The 18,133-nt window shown below is 44.0% G+C and overlaps 1 protein-coding gene across 1 annotated transcript in view; it reads left to right on the forward strand.

Moving 5' to 3' along the window:
- F9 (coagulation factor IX) overlaps positions 1–18,133 on the forward strand; it is a 386,094-nt gene that overhangs the window by 130,813 nt on the left and 237,148 nt on the right. Inside the window, exon 3 of the mRNA XM_085607983.1 lies at positions 4,398–4,422. Coding sequence (XP_085464109.1) covers positions 4,398–4,422 — 25 coding nt within the window. The remainder of the gene's footprint in view (positions 1–4,397; positions 4,423–18,133) is intronic.

Genomic DNA, 18,133 nt, shown 5'->3' on the forward strand with positions numbered 1-18,133 from the left:
CCATGCAGACACTCAGACTGATACTCAAAAAACCAACTAATAACCTATATAGACACCCATGTGGCTACTCACCAACCCATGCAGCCACTTATACACAAAGTGAGAGACTGATACAGATATTTCCATATTTAAACATTACTCACTAAGCCAAGTATTCACTATGATACACTTAATCAGTCAGTTACACAATCAATTTTTCAAAAACAAATCATCCATTTAGACACTTATATACCCATTTATTCTTCCATCATTGTTTAGATATACATATATAAAACATATTTAATTTTCAGAAAAACAGACATTCACTGGATGATGTCATCAGTGATGTCATCAGTGATGTCATTTGAGATGTCATCAGTGATGTCATGAGTGATGTCACTGACCATGTCATGAGTGATGTAATATGTGACGTCATCAGCAGTGCATTGCGGGCGCGCGAGTTATAGTTAGCTGAACTAACTATAACGGGGGAATTTCAATGGTTTTGTACAAGTGAAAAGTCCAGCTAACTATAACACCCCTGAAACCTATGGTTTTTTCAGTGAATATATATATATATATATATATATATATATATATATATATATATATATATATATATTCACTGAAAAAAACATAGGTTTCACACACGTTATAGTTACGAATTAGCATTTAAAAAACCTTGCAAATTCACTTAAAAAACCATAGGTTTCACACAAGTTATAGTTAGCTGGACATTTCACTCGTAAAAAAACAATGAAATTCCACCGTTATAGTTAGTGCAGGCAACTATAACTCACGCGACCGCAATCCTCTGCTGATGACGTCAGATATTACATCACTGTATTTAGACACTTATTTACCCATGTCTTCTTCCATTAATCTTTAGCTATACATATATTACAAATATTTATTTTTCATAAAGACACATATGTCATCAGTGATGTAATATCTGACGTCATCAGCAGAGGATTGCGGTCGCGTGAGTTATAGTTGCCTGCACTAACTATAACGGGGGAATTTCATTGGTTTTTTACGAGTGAAATGTCCAGCTAACTATAACATGTGTGAAACCTATGGTTTTTTAAGTGAATTTGCAAGGTTTTTTAAATGCTAATTTGTAACTATAACGTGTGTGAAACCTATGGTTTTTTTCAGTGAATTTGTACGGTTTTTTACATGCTAAGTTATGTATTTATTAATTAATTTTTTTTTCAGGTTTTTCACCGTGCGCGTACCGTGCGCGCGCTGTGGGCGCTCGGTGCGCTTCACGCACCGAGCACCCACGGTTCGCAGTGCGTGCCGTGCGCGCGCGCGCGGTGGGCGCACCTCGCGATTTTTTTAAAAAAAAACATTTTTTTTTCTCCCTTGGGGGTCCTTCTGTGACACCCTGACCAAGGCTAGGGGGTCAGGAACTGTCCACTCAGCCCCATTTCACGTTCTCCACCTTTTGTTTTCACCCCCTCAGACTGCGAGAGACAAAATGGCGGCCGACACTTCCTGGTTTCGACCGATTCGAATGTTTACCGACATCTAACAACCAATCAGAATTGCGCTCGCGAACGGCAGGGTGCGCGCACAGTGCGCGCACGGTGCACGCGTATAGATATTGATATGCTTTTAAATGCTATTTTCTCAGGAAATACTGAACAGATTTACACCAGACCTGCAAAAGGCACTTCCTTGACCTTATGGCTACCTCTCTGCCAAATTTCACATAATTCTGTTCAGCCGTTCGGGCTGTAGCTGCGACTAAAGGTCCTATGGAAAAATGCATGGGGAAAATGCATTTTGGGACCCCCCCTTTTTCTCGGCCCCCGCTTGACGAATCACCCCGAGACTTTCAGGGTAGGAGCTGAACGGAGCGCCCCATTTGTTTTGAAAATTTCACGAGGATTCGTCAACCGGTGCCAAAGTTATTCAAAATAGAATTTTGAGATTTCCTATGGAAACTAGGTTGTAACTATAACTATCTACTGGCGACCGCCAGTAGATAATATATATATATATATATATATATATGTATATATATATATATATATTACCTACTAGCGGTCGCCAGTAGGTAGATATAGTTAGGACCTATTTTCCATAGGAAATCCACAACATTCTATTTGGAATAACGTTGGCGCCGATTGACGAATCTTCGCAAAATTTTCCAAACTTTTGGCCAGCTCCAGTCCGCTCCTATCCTAAAAATTTCACAGTGATTCGTCAAGCGGGGGCCGAGAAGAAAGGGGGGTCCCAAAACACGTTTTCCCCATGCATTTTCCCACAGGACCTGTGACGCAGCTACAGCCCGAACTGCTGAACGGAATTACACCAAATTGGGCAAAGAGGTAGTCCTCAGTTCAGACTCGTGCCTTTTGCTTAAATTGTGTAAATCCGTGCAGTAGTTCCTGAGAAAATTACAGTTAAAAAGATAGATATATCTATGGCCTCGGTGGATCCTCACACCCTCCTTGCACCGAGCGCGCACCCTGACGTGCATGAGCTGTATTCTAATTGGCTGTCAACACTCCAGATCAGGACGTGTTGGCAGCCATCTTGTGCCTCGGTAGAACCGAGGCACAAGAAACCTGAAAAACAAATGCGAAAAATGCGACATGGGGGAAGGCTATAGAAACACCCTGACCCCCTAGGCCTGCTCAGGGTGTCCCACGAGGACACCCGGGGCCAAAAAAAGATAATTAAAAAAAAAAAAATCTGCAAGATTCGCGCACCCAGCGCGAATTTCGGCCGAAAAAAAAAAATCTGCGCGGCCTCGATTGAATATTCTTATTAGCCCCCGGGGGCCAAACCCCGGGAGCATAATTTAAAAAAAAGTGTGGGGGGGTCCCAATCCCCCCACACTGCCCCGGGGACCGCCACCTCCCCAGGGCATTAAATTAACTGGGAGGGGGGTCGCGCGCTCCCCCCTGGAGCCAATGATGGCCCTGGGGACCGCCACTGCCCAGGGCCGGCTCCTGCAGTGTCCCGGGGTGCCCACCCCCGGGACACTGCTGTTTGCAATGGCAGGGCGGGAGCCTTGCGGCTCCCACCCTGCCATTGCAAACTGCTTTGCTTCATTGAAGCCAGAGCAGGGAAACCTGCTCTCGCTTCAATGAAGCAAAGCAGATTGCTTTTCCACATGGGGACCAGCATGTTAGCTGCTCCCCATGTGGAAAAGCAATGCCGGCTCCCGCAGGAAGCGGGAGCCGGCTGGGACCGTGGGGGGATTGGGACCTCCCCACGGTCCCCAACGAAGTGGCCAGGCCCTGGGGGATGGGGTCCCTGGGGCCAGTAGTGGCCCAGGAGGGGGGCCACGCGGCCCCCCTCCTAAAAATAAAGAAATACAACAAAAAAAACGGCCCCGGGGGATGGGGTCCCTGGGGCCAAAATGGGCCACAGGAGGGGCGCAAGGCGCTCCAAAAAAAAAGGGCCATGCCCCGGGGGATGGGGTCACAGGGCAAATTATGGCCTCGGGAGGGGGGCCACGCGGCCCCCTTCCTGATTTTTGGTCTTTTTTTATAAAAAAAAAAAATTGGGGGCAGGCCCTGGGGGATGGCGTCAGTGATGTCATTTGAGATGTCATCAGTGATGTCACTGATCATGTCATCAATGATGTAATATGTGACATCATCAGCAGTGGATTGCGGGCGCGCGAGATGTAGTTAGTACAACTAACTATATCGGAGGAATTTCAATGGTTTTGTTCGAGTGAAATGTCCAGCTAACTATAACACCCCTAAAACCTATAGTTTTTTCATTGAATTTCTAAGGTTTTTTAAATGCTAATTCCTAACCATATCAGTCCTGAAACCTATGTTTTTTTCTGTGACTTTCAAAGGTTTTTTAAATGCTAATTCCTAACTATATCAGGCCTGAAACCTATGGTTTTTTCAGTGAATATATATATATATGTGTGTGTGTGTATATATATATGTTTATGAATATACATTTGTAGCATCTGTACATTCTTTTGGGGAGAACTAAATGTCTGGGAACAATCCCTCATTTCTTAGTGGATTTTGATGGTCCAATTGGTAATAAGCCAGTGTTTCCGCACCCAAGAGTTACTAGTACAATGGTATTGCTAACTTAAGGGGGGGTGGAGAAAATCCAGCCCATTTCCCAGGCAAATAATGATGAGGACCTATATGCTTTTGTTTGAGTTTTGTACCTAGCAGATTGTACAAGCATATCCACAGTGATAAACTTAGAAATGTGTAAAACTGAAAAAGAAAGTGATATTGTATAGGTTACATTTTATGAAACATGTCAAAATGTAGAATGATTTTGCAATTCGATAGTTTTGTGTAAATTTAAAACGTTATTAAAACAAGTGACCACAGCATAAGACATTTAATGTTAAATTTAGATCATTGTTCTTTTTGATGAATGCGTAATAATTCTTTCCTGATATTTTTCTTTCTTAGAATGAATTTTGGAAGGAATACATTGGTAAGGTTACTCCAAATTCATAAGAACTATGCCCTATATAATGCATGTTAAATATTTCTGGTACATAATTAATTACGTTTATATTTTATGCCTTATATATCAGTACCCTTTGGTAGTGTCTTTTGCCAGAAAGAGAATATGATTATTTCTTGTGCTGGGTTTACCACCATCACTATTAGGTGTTAATATTTCAATCAAACAAATATGCTAAAATATTGTACAATGATGCAAAGGTGAATGACAAAAATATTGTTTTTAAAATATTCTGGTGCAACAATATTATGTCATAAATATTGTCAAGTCATACATATCAAAGTAAAGAACATAGAGGGTAAGAATACTATGTATGTAATTTATGTTTTAAATATATTTGCACATACTATTGTTTGTTTTAATGTAGTTCTACTAAATATTGTTTTATGATTAATTTAACATATATTAGTTATTATATTTAGGTACTATTGGTATTATATTATCTTTTAGTATGGTTTCTAAGTTTTTAAGTGTAATAAATAGTTTATATTAATTTTAAATTTAGTACTGTGTTGTGAACTTTGTAGGTCAACAAGAGGAATGTAATTTAATAGTACATTATTGTTTGTCCTGTTGTTTAGTTCCTATAAACCTAAATAGAATCTGCGTGTTTAGAAAACATAGACTGTGGGATTGGTGTCCATACTGATTCCAGACACCCCCACCAGGTATTTTCCCTGTATACCAGCTAGCTCACAGTGCCACTGTAAAATCCTCTTACAAAGGAGAGAATAGTTCTTGGAAACTATTGAACATGACATCTCTGTCCCATCAGGGACCATGGGAACAGTGCAGTACGTTTCGCTCAGTCACTCATGCTCACTTTGTCTGAGAGAGATACACAGAATAAACGATGGGGGCATTTTTCAATAAGCATTTATTGAACCAGCGTCATTCTAATGTAAAATATATTTGCTGAAACAACCATAAGACAGAAACAGATATAATTGATTGTAAGCACAAATAGAGTAAACGGATGGTAGATTCATACGATAGTGCTAAAACAATGAATACTCTCAGCTATAAAAATACATGACAATAAAATGCGTACTCCTACGATGTAACCCTTACTAGATGTACATAGGTGTACCTAGCATGTATGTAGGTGTCGAGCCAAGAATCCCCTTTGGCTGAAGCTAACCCAATTACCTGAAGTGAGAGACTGTGGAACCCGGTCTTGGTCTCAAGACGGACACCCCGCGAGGGATGTCAGACCACTACGAGCTTGAGTGTTTGCATGCAGGAACCTCAGCGTCTTGCGTCAGTGTGTCAGCATGGAAGTCATTTTTCTCCTCTCTTGCTGCCTCAGCAAAGATATGGTGTTTATATACCCAAAGTGGTACCCTCAGGGGATCTACCTTGCTTTTTCATGTCGTATTAGGATGATGGAAGTAATGACCCTTATACATAGTTATTATGCAGGAGATGATAGTCCTGCTGAGATTCCAAGAATCCTCATGCATAATGAATCAGGCTAGTTTTCAGAGAACATCCCACACCATTTAAGCAGTACCATAACTAGGTAAAAGTGCAGTACCAAGAACCATTATATAGTGTAATGGCAGGGGAAATATAGGTGAAAGGTCTGGTTACTACTGGAGCCTATATAGGGGTACCTGCTAGAAACATAATGCCCACTCCTCATCTGACTGGACAACATACTAAAAATTCTAAATGTACTTCTAAAATACGCTTAAAACATGTTAAAACTCTAGCATAAGCTGTCGAATTCTATTAAAATATGTTCGTATATACGGGCCGAACAACTATGAGAGTCTGAAAGCCATGATGTTCACCAAGAAAGGCAAAAAAATAAAAAGTGTTTCTTGTTTAAAAATTCCAAGTTTGGTCATTTTTGAAAGGCCAAATCTTTCCCAGCACACAATGAGCCCAATGTTTATGTGTCCTGTGTGGGAAACGCTACATCACTGGTGCTTGCCATTGCAGATGATGGTCCCTGCAACAACTCACAGATCTGGTCAGTTGAGCACAGATGATCTTCTTCAGTGCCCACAGCCGCTCCTGGGAGCCGGTCTCCGTTCCAACAGGAGCAGAACCATCCCATGGTGGCTCCAAGAATGCAGACATCAACATTGGAATTCGCAGAGGACACAGCAGTACATGGGCCATTAAGAGGTCCAGTAAAGCATCCACTTCCGGTGGCGCAACCAATGGAAGCGTTAGACGGAGATCCAGCTCGTAGTCTTGTCCACAGAACAGACAGCATAGACCAGGCAAAACACAGTTAATCCAGACTGGTCTAAATGATAGGAACCAAGACTCGCTCAGTTCCCAAAGGTGAGGTGTGCCCGGATGGAATACCGTGCGATCATGGTACTGCCGCTCCAAGAGCCTTTTTGCCATCTCCTTGGTGACTGGGACATCTATTGCATAGCAGAAAAATTCCTGGTATTAGTAACAGGATTAGCGGAAGTACTCCAAAAATGCTTCCGAATATGGAGTGTATGATGGCTGGAATCACTCCGAAGACTGTCTGAAAGGTGCTTAACAGTCCAGAACCTATGAGCTTACATAGGTGTACTATACCCTTCAAATCAGACATGATAAAGATACGTTGTACCATTTCTTTGAAATGGAAAAAGCAGTTCATTCATACTAGTGCCTGTATCTCAGCTGAGGATCTTGTGACCTGAAGATCAAACGTCTCTCGGGCAGAGGTTAAGGGCACAGTTTTACTGTAAACGCATGGCTTTCGTTCGGCTCAGAGTATCAAACCGTATAAAGGAAACATTCAATGAAGGCCATAACGGCGCCTTCTGACTGTGTAGGTTGGTGGAAACAATACTTGCATGCAGCAAGTAACCCTCGATAACCCAAGATATGCAATGCCCGAAGCATCCCACAACAACCTTGATCATTCAGCATCAAATAACTCTCATTCGAGAGCAACTTGAACACCGGATTAATCACGGCAGCCAGGGACCCTTTCAAATGACAGGATAAGTTTGCAACTGAACCTTTACAGGCCCCGTGAAGCATGATATCCTGGCAAATGAGAGATCCACTTAAAGAGTTCTTGCAGTATGAACTGCATAGAAATACTTCCATGTTCCCACTCCTGCATCAAAATCTATACGGCAGTTCCCAGTATTGCTTGATGAATTCCTCACACATTGCTTCACATCTGCCTGCCTGTTGTTGTTCTATTTATTATTTATTTATTTATTTAACGATTTGTAAAGTGCCTGGTGACCCGGAGGCATCCCCGCGCTGTAAGAACTTGAATAGGCCGAGGAGGGAGGGGGGGGAGAACTTATTTGGGAAACAGCAAAGTTTTAAGCTGTTTGCGGAAGCGTAGGTAGACAGGTTCTAACCACAGACAGCGAGGGAGCGAATTCCAGCGTGTGGATGCTTTTACTGAAAAGCGACGGCCACCAGTTCGTACTCTCCTGAACTTAGGGACATTGGCTAGTCGCTCATTGTCCGAGCGCAGGGATCTCGAGGCTTTGTACGGAGTCACCATATCTCCCAGAATGGAAGGGCCTTGTCCATTGAGGAGTTTGTGAGCGATGCACATTGCCTTAAACTCGATCCTCTCTCGCACTGGCAACCAGTGGAGAGCCTTAAGCGCTGGTCTGGCAGAGACTCTGGAGGGAAGATTCATTAGCATACGGGCAGCCGCATTTTGGGCTCGTTGTAACTTGCCCAGGGTAGTTTCGGGGACTCCCAAGTAAACAGCATTGCTGTAATCCAATCGCGTAAGGATCAGTCCTTGAACCAGGAGTTTCCTTGATTGGGGAGGGAGCAGTGGAAGGATCTTACGGACTGAGCGCATAAGTCCGAAGCAAGTTCCCGCTGTTTTAGTTGCCTGGGTTTTCATGGACAAGTCTGGTTCGAGCCAGACCCCCAGGCTCTTAATTTCCCTCTTAGGGGCGGGCACCTCACCCATAGCATCGGGCCAAACTGAAGATGGAATTGCTGACCATTTCTTGCCCATCAGCATAACTTCAGTTTTGGACCCGTTAAGCTTGAGTGAGGACTCGCACATCCAGAGATGGATTTCCTGGAGGCAGTGCAGGAGATTGTCTGGGCATTGGTCAAGATGTGAGAGCGAGACGACTAATTGCGTGTCGTCTGCGTAACTCACAATTTTGATGCTGAAGGGGGCAACTACGTCCTCTAAAGGAGCCATATAGGCGTTAAAAAGAGTGGGACTAAGTGAGGAGCCCTGTGGCACCCCACTAGTCAAAGGCAGTGAATCAGAATGGGAATTGCCATCCCTTGCCTCCTCGATGATGGCGAGGAGGGCAGTGTCCGTGCCTTGGCCAGGACGAAACCCAGATTGGGACCGGCGCAACAGGTTATTAGATTCCAGGAACTGGGACAGCTGGACGTTAACCAGTTTCTCTGCAATTTTGCTGATGCCCGGGAGAAGCGAGATCGGTCTGTAGTTGGCCAAATCAGTGGGGTCCAGTTGGGTTTTTTTGAGAAGGGCTTTAACTACCACCCCCTTCCAACTAGGGGGGATGGAGCCTTGGGACAGCGAGGCACTAATCAACTCCAGGATTGTGGGCACAATCGCAGGGGCGACAGCTTTCAGAAACCTCATGGGAGCAGGGTCACAGGGAGAGCCGCTTTTCATCTTGGCCAAAGTCTTTCCGACCTCGTCCGTTGAGACCGCCCTAAAGGTGGTCAGCAGTGGGCGAGGGGCAGGCGCAGCGCTGTCCCAGTAAGGTGTTACAACAAACAAATGATGGACGGAATGCTGACAATGCAGACATTCTCCCACAGTCAAGAGATCTGGGTTAAATCCATCTTTCTTTTGCCCACTACGCCACCCCAGTTCAGACATGGCCATATGCAAATCAGTCTTGACCCTGTGCCTCATGGAAACAGTCCAGCCCGAACTGCCAAGCCATGTCTTCCCTGGACCGGAATCAAGCATCCTAGGACCGGTTTCTGGCTATCAGCCGTCATCAGCCAGGATAGCTTGACTCCAGTGGCGTAGTGAGCAAGGGTCCCACGTCTGGGAATACCCATCCCACTTAGGGCGAAAAGCGTTACAACAAACAAATGATGGACGGAATGCTGACAATGCAGACATTCTCCCCCAGTCAAGAGATCTGGGTTAAATCCATCTTTCTTTTGCCCACTACGCCACCCCAGTTCAGACATGGCCATATGCAAATCAGTCTTGACCCTGTGCCTCATGGGAACAGTCCAGCCCGAACTGCCAAGCCATGTCTTCCCTGGACCGGAATCAAGCATCCTAGGACCGGTTTCTGGCTATCAGCCGTCATCAGCCAGGATAGCTTGACTCCAGTGGCGTAGTGAGCAAGGGTCCCACGTCTGGGAATACCCATCCCACTTAGGGTGAAAAGCGTTACAACAAACAAAAACGATGGATTTAACCCAGATCTCTTGACTGGGGGAGAATGTCTGCATTATCAGCATTCCGTCCATCATTTGTTTGTTGTAACGTCCCAGTAAGGTAGCTGGCTAGGCGGCGGAAGTGAGGCTAGGATGTGGGAGACTTTAGACTCGAAGTACTTAGCAAGTTAATTGCTCCTGTCCGGTAAGGTCCTGGTAGGTGAAAGGGGTTGTGGTATTTTCATGAGTTCTTTGGCAAAGAGATAGGATTCTCTTGCAGAGTTAGTGGCATTTTTTATCCTATCATCATAATAAGAGGCTTTAGTAAGTTTCAGAGCAGATTTATATGCTCTCACCGTCCTCCGGTAGGAATCCTTACTAGAGTGGAGCCAGTCCTTCCTCCACAGTCGCTCCGCTTTTTTACATTCCTTGCGGAGGGTTCTGAGTTCCAGGCTGAACCATGGGGCTGAGCCTATCTTTCCGCTTTTATCTTCGCGGGTTTTTATCGGAAGGATCAAGTCGAGTGAATTGGAGATCCACTTCCTAAAATTGCTATCCGCTACGACGGGATCCCCCGAGGGGGCGGGGGGTCGTTGATTCCAGGGCTCTGGCCCAGTCCTCTGTTGAGAGTCTGGACCATGCCCTGTCCCGGGTATACGTGACAGGCTTATGGGGCTTCTTAAATTCTCCTGGCAAGAAGAGAGGAACTAAGAAGTGTCCATGGAAGGGGGCAGGAAGGTTTGGCCTGGAGGGTGTGGACATTTGTGAAAACCGGGTCTAACAGATGGCCCTTAATGTGTGTGGCTCCAGTATTAACCAGTTGGAGACCGTAGACAGCCAGGTCTGGAATCAGGTCAGCAGCCCCTGTGTCAAGGGGATCATCAAAATGAATATTGAGGTCCCCTAGCACAGTGCAGTTAGGTGTAGAATGGGCCATGCTGATATGGCTTCTAGCAGGGCGCTAGTAAAGGGACCAGAATGTCCAGGGGGACGATACACCAGGAGGCCTACCAGTGATCTAGTCGGGGTCAGCTGGATGGTAAAGTGGCAGCTCTCTGAATCTATGATATGAGCATCGCTGATTCTGCATGAGAAATGATCTCTATGCAGAATGGCCAGACCGCCGCCTCTACCGGAGGGACGTAATTGGGACTGGATGAGAAAGCCCGGGGCCAGGGCTAAAACCACATCCGAGTCCGAGTGTGTTGTAAGCCAAGTCTCCGTGAGGAACAGGATGTCTAACTCATGGTCAACGAGCAGGTGATTGATGAGCAGGGCGTGCATGGGGAGCGACCTACAGTTTAGTACAGCTAATTTCAGGCCAGAGTGTGGAATAGGTGCCTGGGTGGGAAGTAAGTGGACTGGGTGGCAGAGTACGCAATTTGCAAAAAGTCCATCTGAGTCGTGAACGTAATTACAGTGTATGTTCTTAGTGGGTCTGAGGCTAAGTAGGGCGCGACGTGAGTAGCTCACCCTCTTGGTGTCTGAGCGCGGCATGGGGTCTGGCCCTGAGCCCGTTCGAGCGCAGACGGGCGCAGACGGGCTTGCCTTAGGCGCGCCTTTGGCGCGCAAACGGCGCTCCCGCTGCGCTCGTCCGCTGCGCTTCCTGGCCAGGCACATTTTATAGCTGGTTGCTGGTGGGAACGTCCAGGGTGCGTGGCCTAAAGGGGGAGTGGCCACCGTCCTCGCGGTGCCGAGTTGGTTGGGGGCGTGGGAGAGGATCAAGGCAGCGTGGCAGCGCTAGGGTCTGCTTCCCGTGCCGAGTGCCGCTCAAAGTGCCCAGGTAGGAGTGATTTTAAAAACAATTTAGACAAAACACGGCAATATTTAAAATAGTATAACAGTCCCGGTTTCCGCCTCAGGACTAACAAGCTTCTGCGCGCCAGACGCTAGCATTCAGTGTTTTAAGCTGGTCGCTGAAAGGGGGCGTGGCCTAAAGGGGGCGTGGCCACCGTCCTCGCGGTGCCGAGTTGGTTGGGGCGTGGGTGAGGATCAAGGCAGCGTGGCAGCGCTAGGGTCCGCTTCCCGTGCCGAGTGCCGCTCAAAGTTCCCAGGTAGGAGTGCAAAGAGTGATTTTAAAAACAATTTAGACAAAACACGGCAATATTTAAAAATAGTACAACAGTCCCGGCTTCCGCCTCAGGACTAACAAGCTTCTGCACGCCAGACGCTAGCATTCAGCGTTTTAAGCTGGTCGCTGGCAGTATTGAAACTGGAAAGTTGTGATCGGCAACGTTATATGGCCATGAATTTACCATTCTGTGGGCGGTGACTCTGCTACAGTGAAATGACTTTGTGCCATCGTCATCTGTTTCTTAGTTAGATTGTATGAAGAGAACAGGGACTTACTGTTGATAAATCGCCAAGGCACAAAACCAGGGTGCATTAATTGTAGCGTCCAGCCTAACAATATAATAGAACGTGATTGAGACTATCCGTGCTGTACTGTAGACAAACCCTGTTCTAGTATATCAATAGCAGAAGATACAATGGTGCCCAGTGAATACATCCTGGAAGATAATGTAGTCATACCATTATCAACTACCGCTAAGGCTTTTTCTATGTTAATTCTATCAATTTCAAAAAGACTCTCCACAGCTTCCTGTTGAGTGATTTTAGGTATTTCATTATAAACAGCGTATAAGAAACGTTTCTGATGTGGCTTTTGGGGGCCCAATAAAAAGTCCCTTAGATCCATGTCTTCTGATAGTAAGGATAAGGTGTTGCTTCACCTGGGAAAATGTTGAGATTTTTAGCCAATCGAGGCATAACTTCCCAACACTGTATGATGTCACCACTCCCTGATGCTCTCGTTGTACATAGCGTTGGTCCGGCCTATGGATACTAAACCCTTTGGTGGTACCCCAGAATCTTGTTTGACATATATTTGTGTCTGTAGGCCAAACTAACAATCCCTTCCAATTGGGGTCTGATGAATTTTATGAAACTGTATGTATGATGTCATCTACTGCATCCCACCATGTGTTGTAAAGTTTTACCACCCGTCAAAGTGTGATGGTGAGGTAATCCGAGGTGTGTTCTAATCTTTGTTCTTGGCTAGTCCAAGACAGGAAGTCTGTTGCACAGTGTCATTCAGAAAGATTATTTGCTGCAGGATGAGGCACACGTGAAATAGTGCTTCTGTTCTCTGAACTTGCCATTCCTTTGAACCCCACACTGATTTTATGTTTATAGAGTCCTTCCATAAGTCAAAAGACTATTCAGACAGTTGGGAAACATAGGATGCAGAGTAAATCTGTTTGGTGTTTGTTAGCATATTTTTCAGTGCTGTTATAGGTGCAACCTTATAGTAATATGAGGTCGGGTCAGAAGAGTTAAACCCTGAAAAATAAGAAAAGTTTTGTGCGAACGTTCCTGATCTACATTTTGGTGGTGTTGGTTGGGCAATGTTCCCATTGGTGGTATGTAAAAACATTACGTTGGATACTGGATGTAAGTAAAAAGTGATGACCATAATGTTGGTAACTATACATTGTATTGTAATCGGTTGTGTCCTCTAACATTTCAATGCTTGAAAATGCAGCTAATTGTTCTAAATCAGACTACATATTATTTACAGTTTCAAAATCCCAATCGTCAGAAAATGTACTTGAGGTAATGATATCATTTAAAGAGATTTATTTTTAAGTAAGGTATTTTCAAAAGTTCAGTGGGACCTAATACATCATATGCTACTCTGTTCCAAACAATACCATAAGGAATCGGAGCAGCTGTAACATTCACGAAGGGCAGCTCTCTTTTTTACAATGTGATGATGTATGAGGTTTCAGCATCAAGTTCACATTGATTCTGCAGAGCATGCTGGGAGATAGTTTCCATTCATGAGTAAGCAAAAGACAGTCACTAGGCCAATCCAGAATTGAAAAAACAGTATTCCAGTTATTATCCAGAGCTGTAGCCATGGTGAGACTAGGTAAGAAAAATGTAGAAGTCATTAGGTTGTTGTTTATGGGAAAATGGAGCTAGCGTTGTTTCATGTTCACTGGGATCAAGAGAGAAGGTATCAAAATCGTTGAAGTAGCCAGATGCAGTTTGATATATTTTTGGTAGCACAGCAGCTTTTGTTGAACTGGCAGCCGTCTCTTGTAGCGGCATATTGATGTAGATATCGGTGGTAGGCCAAATTGATATTTGTCTTTCATTTGTGTTTTGATGTTCTGTATCAATAGGTAAGAGTTCCATTTCATTGTTGGAAAGTTCATTACTTTGTATTGGTGACTCTTCAAATATTATGAGTCTTTCTGTCTGAACTTCCTGTATGGTAGCAAGAGGAGAGCGTCAGCTACCCAGGAGCCCACGAGGCCAACTATTCAGCATCGGCCACACACTGTGGTTTGATCTGATCGATGGAGACAAATCTCTTTTCTTTTTTGCCGGCAAGAGGTGGAAGAAGTACTGTTCTTGTTCCTTCGACAGCCAGGACAGGTACAGGCTTTCTGTATGATGGCCCAAATTCTTTCTCGTCCACAATCTTTTCTCTGACCAGATTCCTGACTTTTGGGATCCAGACAGGTCTTGCCGTGACTGATTTGACTTCCCCAGTGGCAGTGCATTTCCCTTGCATGTTACTTTGTAGTGCCTGGAATTCATTGAGATCCTGTAAAACAGCCAAACGTTTATTGTTGTGAAATGGTTTTTCATCCCCCACTTTGCTTCAATAATCGAGATCAGGTACCCACATTCTTGTTCCAAATAGGACTTCGTGTGGCGTGACACCTCCGAGGGAACTTCTTGGCATATTGTTGAGTGAACATACAAAAATGAACTGGGGTCAATAAAGAAGCACAATGGGAAATATACACACGAATTAAAGGATATCAATTCTAGCACCCTAGGCATTCAGACCAGAGCAAGGATTACCATCAAAACGCTTTAGGTGGTAGAGCTAAAGTGTCAAGCTCAGATGATCAATGTTATCATTTGGTCATCCGCCAAACCCAGAAGAACAATCCTTTGATCATAAGGAATTGCTTCTATGGCAAGCTCTTGTGCTCTCAAAAAATGCCTTACCAACCCGCGGCAGACAACAGATACAGAAAAGTGTATTTAGTGATGAAAAAATCTAAAGTGATGCAGTGCAAAGAAAAACAAAGTTAAAAAGTTTATGTGGAAAGACTAGAAACTCTAAGCAGTATATCTCTCCTCACACCTAGTAAAAATGAAAAACAAAAAACAAAAAATGCAGTAATCCTTAGTAGCTGCTATTAAATCATAGCAGTAAACACAGTGACTGCTAACAAAGGGTCATTGTTGAGTGCCCTCAGGACCCCATATAAGTTATTGACCCAACTACCACCCAAACCTAATACCCTTAATGTTAAAGATTACTTTAGTCCTGTTTTTTTCTCTCCACAAACCCTCGGGATGGTATGGAGAGGAGTACTGCAGTGCAACAGCCAAACTCCCAATATCTACTTTGTAAGCCCTAGAGCTAAATGCGGGGCCACGGTCATAATGTAATGTGCCAATCGCGTGTATACCTATAAAGACTCGCAAACCTTTATAACAGTTCGATCATCAGCCGAGCACTGAGGCCAAACCCACAGGACTCTATAGCATGAATTCCCTGCCACCAAGATATACTTGTAAGCCCCATCTGATTGTAGGGGGCTGCAGTGGTTCAAATAGACACAAGCGAGTGGTCTGTCTGATATAAGTAATGGTGTCTTCGTTGAACGTGTCACTGTGGAACCCTTCATTTGCTGACAGATATTGCACTTTAAGACAAAATTCTTTGTCTGTTTAGTTAGTCCTGGCCACCAATAGCGTTGTTTCAGTAAAGAAACCATTGCGGTAACACCTGTGTATGCAAAACCCAGAGCCTCATGTGCAGCTAGTATTAGGCCTAATCCATGTTTGGCATTACTCTATCCCCCACTCCTGGAATTTGAGCATCTAACTTGTAGGAGTACTTGAGTGGAAATTTCTTTGGTACAGAGGAGCTGTTTTTGCGTGAAGCAATGAGAGCTACCATTATGTCTCCATCTATTCTCGTTCTAGAATGAGTGATTGCAGCTACGGCAGCAGTTCGTACTGCCCCTTTTGCGGCTTCATCAGCAAATGAATTCCCTTCAACATGAACAACATCACGTTGATGACTCTGTAGTTCGTTTTTCAACTCAGCTACCTGTTCCCATAACAATGTATGCTTAGTTGTGCAACCTTTTGAGTCTTTAAACCCGTTCTGACCCCAGTAGTGAAGATATTCATTGTATGACTGGACACAGTAAAATTAATCACACACAATCAGTGTGGGGAATTCTCGATCTATATTTATTAGTGCCAGTAACAGCGCTTTTAATTCTGCCAGCGGTGCTGTGCAGTCCCCTAGAGACTGTGTCTTTGTACGGCTAGGATGGAACTTGCCTTCCTGCATACAACCCTTTAAAATCACACATGTGGCGCTATATTGCTATTTACTTCCCTTGGCCGGCTGAGCAGATCCGTCAGTGTAAATAATATATTCATAGTGATCGAGAGGCATTATTTCATTTGGGTGAGGATATTCTTGTTCATATTGCAGGAATGCTAGCGTTTTAAGTATAGAGCTAAATTTGTTATCTACATGTGTTGCAGTGAGATAATTAGCCCAATGTATCCATCTTGGATGTAAAGCTTTAACATTTGGATCCCTTGCTTTTGTGACAGCCTCTAAGGCCGGTACCGGAGTTACGACAATTATTAGTTTTTCCTGAGCCAGTGCTCTATCTCTCACTACAGCAGTCTGTACTGCTGTCAGAATTGTTTCTGTGGAAGCAAAACGCATTTCCATGTTTGTGTACAAGTGGGATATATATGCTACAGGTACTGTTTCGCCTTCATTGAAGGTTAGGTAAGTATACCCAGAATGACCCGCTACTGCACGGATCGCCAAATTTGTGGTGTTTACACGTATTTGTAGGTGTTTTGAAGCTTTCATATCAGCTTGTAAGGAACAAAGGATATCTGTGTGTTCCTGTGTCCAATGCCTAACTGAAAAATCAGGTCTTATTAGGTCAAAGAAAGGTTTCACTTTTTCTGCGCAATCTAAAATGTTAGTTTTGCCAAAATTTAAGAATTCTAATATGGATTGCAAGTTTTTCAATTATTTAGGAGGTTGGAGTAGGGCACACTTTTCAAAAAAGTTAGCTACCAGGCTTTTTCCTTCATTTGAAAGCTCATATCCCAAAAATAGGACATTAAGGTAGACTATTTTCGATTTTTTTAAATTGAATTTTTAGCCCTCAGAGGCAAACCACAAAATTATGTTGTTCACCCTGGTCAAATGATCCATGAAACCATCATCCGTCATATAAATATAATCTACATTGGACAATGCCTCTTTATCTAAAATCTTGAAGAAACTCTTTTACCCTTGCTGAGAACTACCCAGGGCTAATCTTATACCCTTGGGGGAGTCGACAGAATTGACCCTGAGAACCGAGTGCTGAGAATGCTGTCCAATATCTGCTTTCAGGTGCTATATTCTGGTAGAGAAAATCCATTTGAGATATCTACTGTTGTTTTGTATTTTTTCCACACAACGTTATTCAGTAATGTGGCCCTGTGTGCATTCTGTACCGTAAATGTTTTATTGCATATGTTCAGATGTCTGTAGTCTAAAACTAGACGGTATGAATTATCAGGTTTCATTACAGGAAAGAAAGGATTATTCATTGAAGAGGTGTAAGTTTCAATTACACCATGGTATTGAAGTTGATCTAAGATCTCCCTGACCTATTTTTTGGATATTGTTTTATTGGGTACTGTCTCTGCGGAGTTAGAGTTGTTTTTACCAGGATTACATGGTGGGATGGCTCAGCATCCCTTCCAACATGGTTGCGATATAATGCTGGAGCAAGTGCTACCGCCCACTCCTGCGTGTATGAATGTTTTACATATACAGGAACGAGGTCAGAGAAAGCATGTAAAATTACCGTTTCTCCCTTCGGGAACTCCATAACAATTTCAGGTGGCCAATCTTTTCGAGCCAAAAGGATGTCATATCCATAAGTCAGGTTTTCCCAAAAGAGACCTTTAATTTTTCTAGGTTTATCCCCCTCCATTTGGAGTGTTATTTCATGTAACCTATGCGGGACACTCACCCTCGTATCACGTGTTTCCACAGTGATATGTTAATTCAACTCCGCTGTCACCAGAAATTCCATCAGGTTCTGGTGAGCTATTGTTATCTCTGCTGCACTGTCTAGCATCGTCAGAGCCCATTCCCCATTCAGAAGTTGAGTCCTCAGAATTCTGGGCATGTCCAACTTTAAGACCTGCTACTTTCTTTTTTTAAATTGAGGTTTTGATTTTGTTTTCTCTTCTGTTTTTGGAAGTAAAGACT

Source organism: Triturus cristatus, chromosome 5_2 (genome assembly GCF_964204655.1).
Source record: "Triturus cristatus chromosome 5_2, aTriCri1.1, whole genome shotgun sequence".
NCBI lineage: Eukaryota > Metazoa > Chordata > Amphibia > Caudata > Salamandridae > Triturus > Triturus cristatus.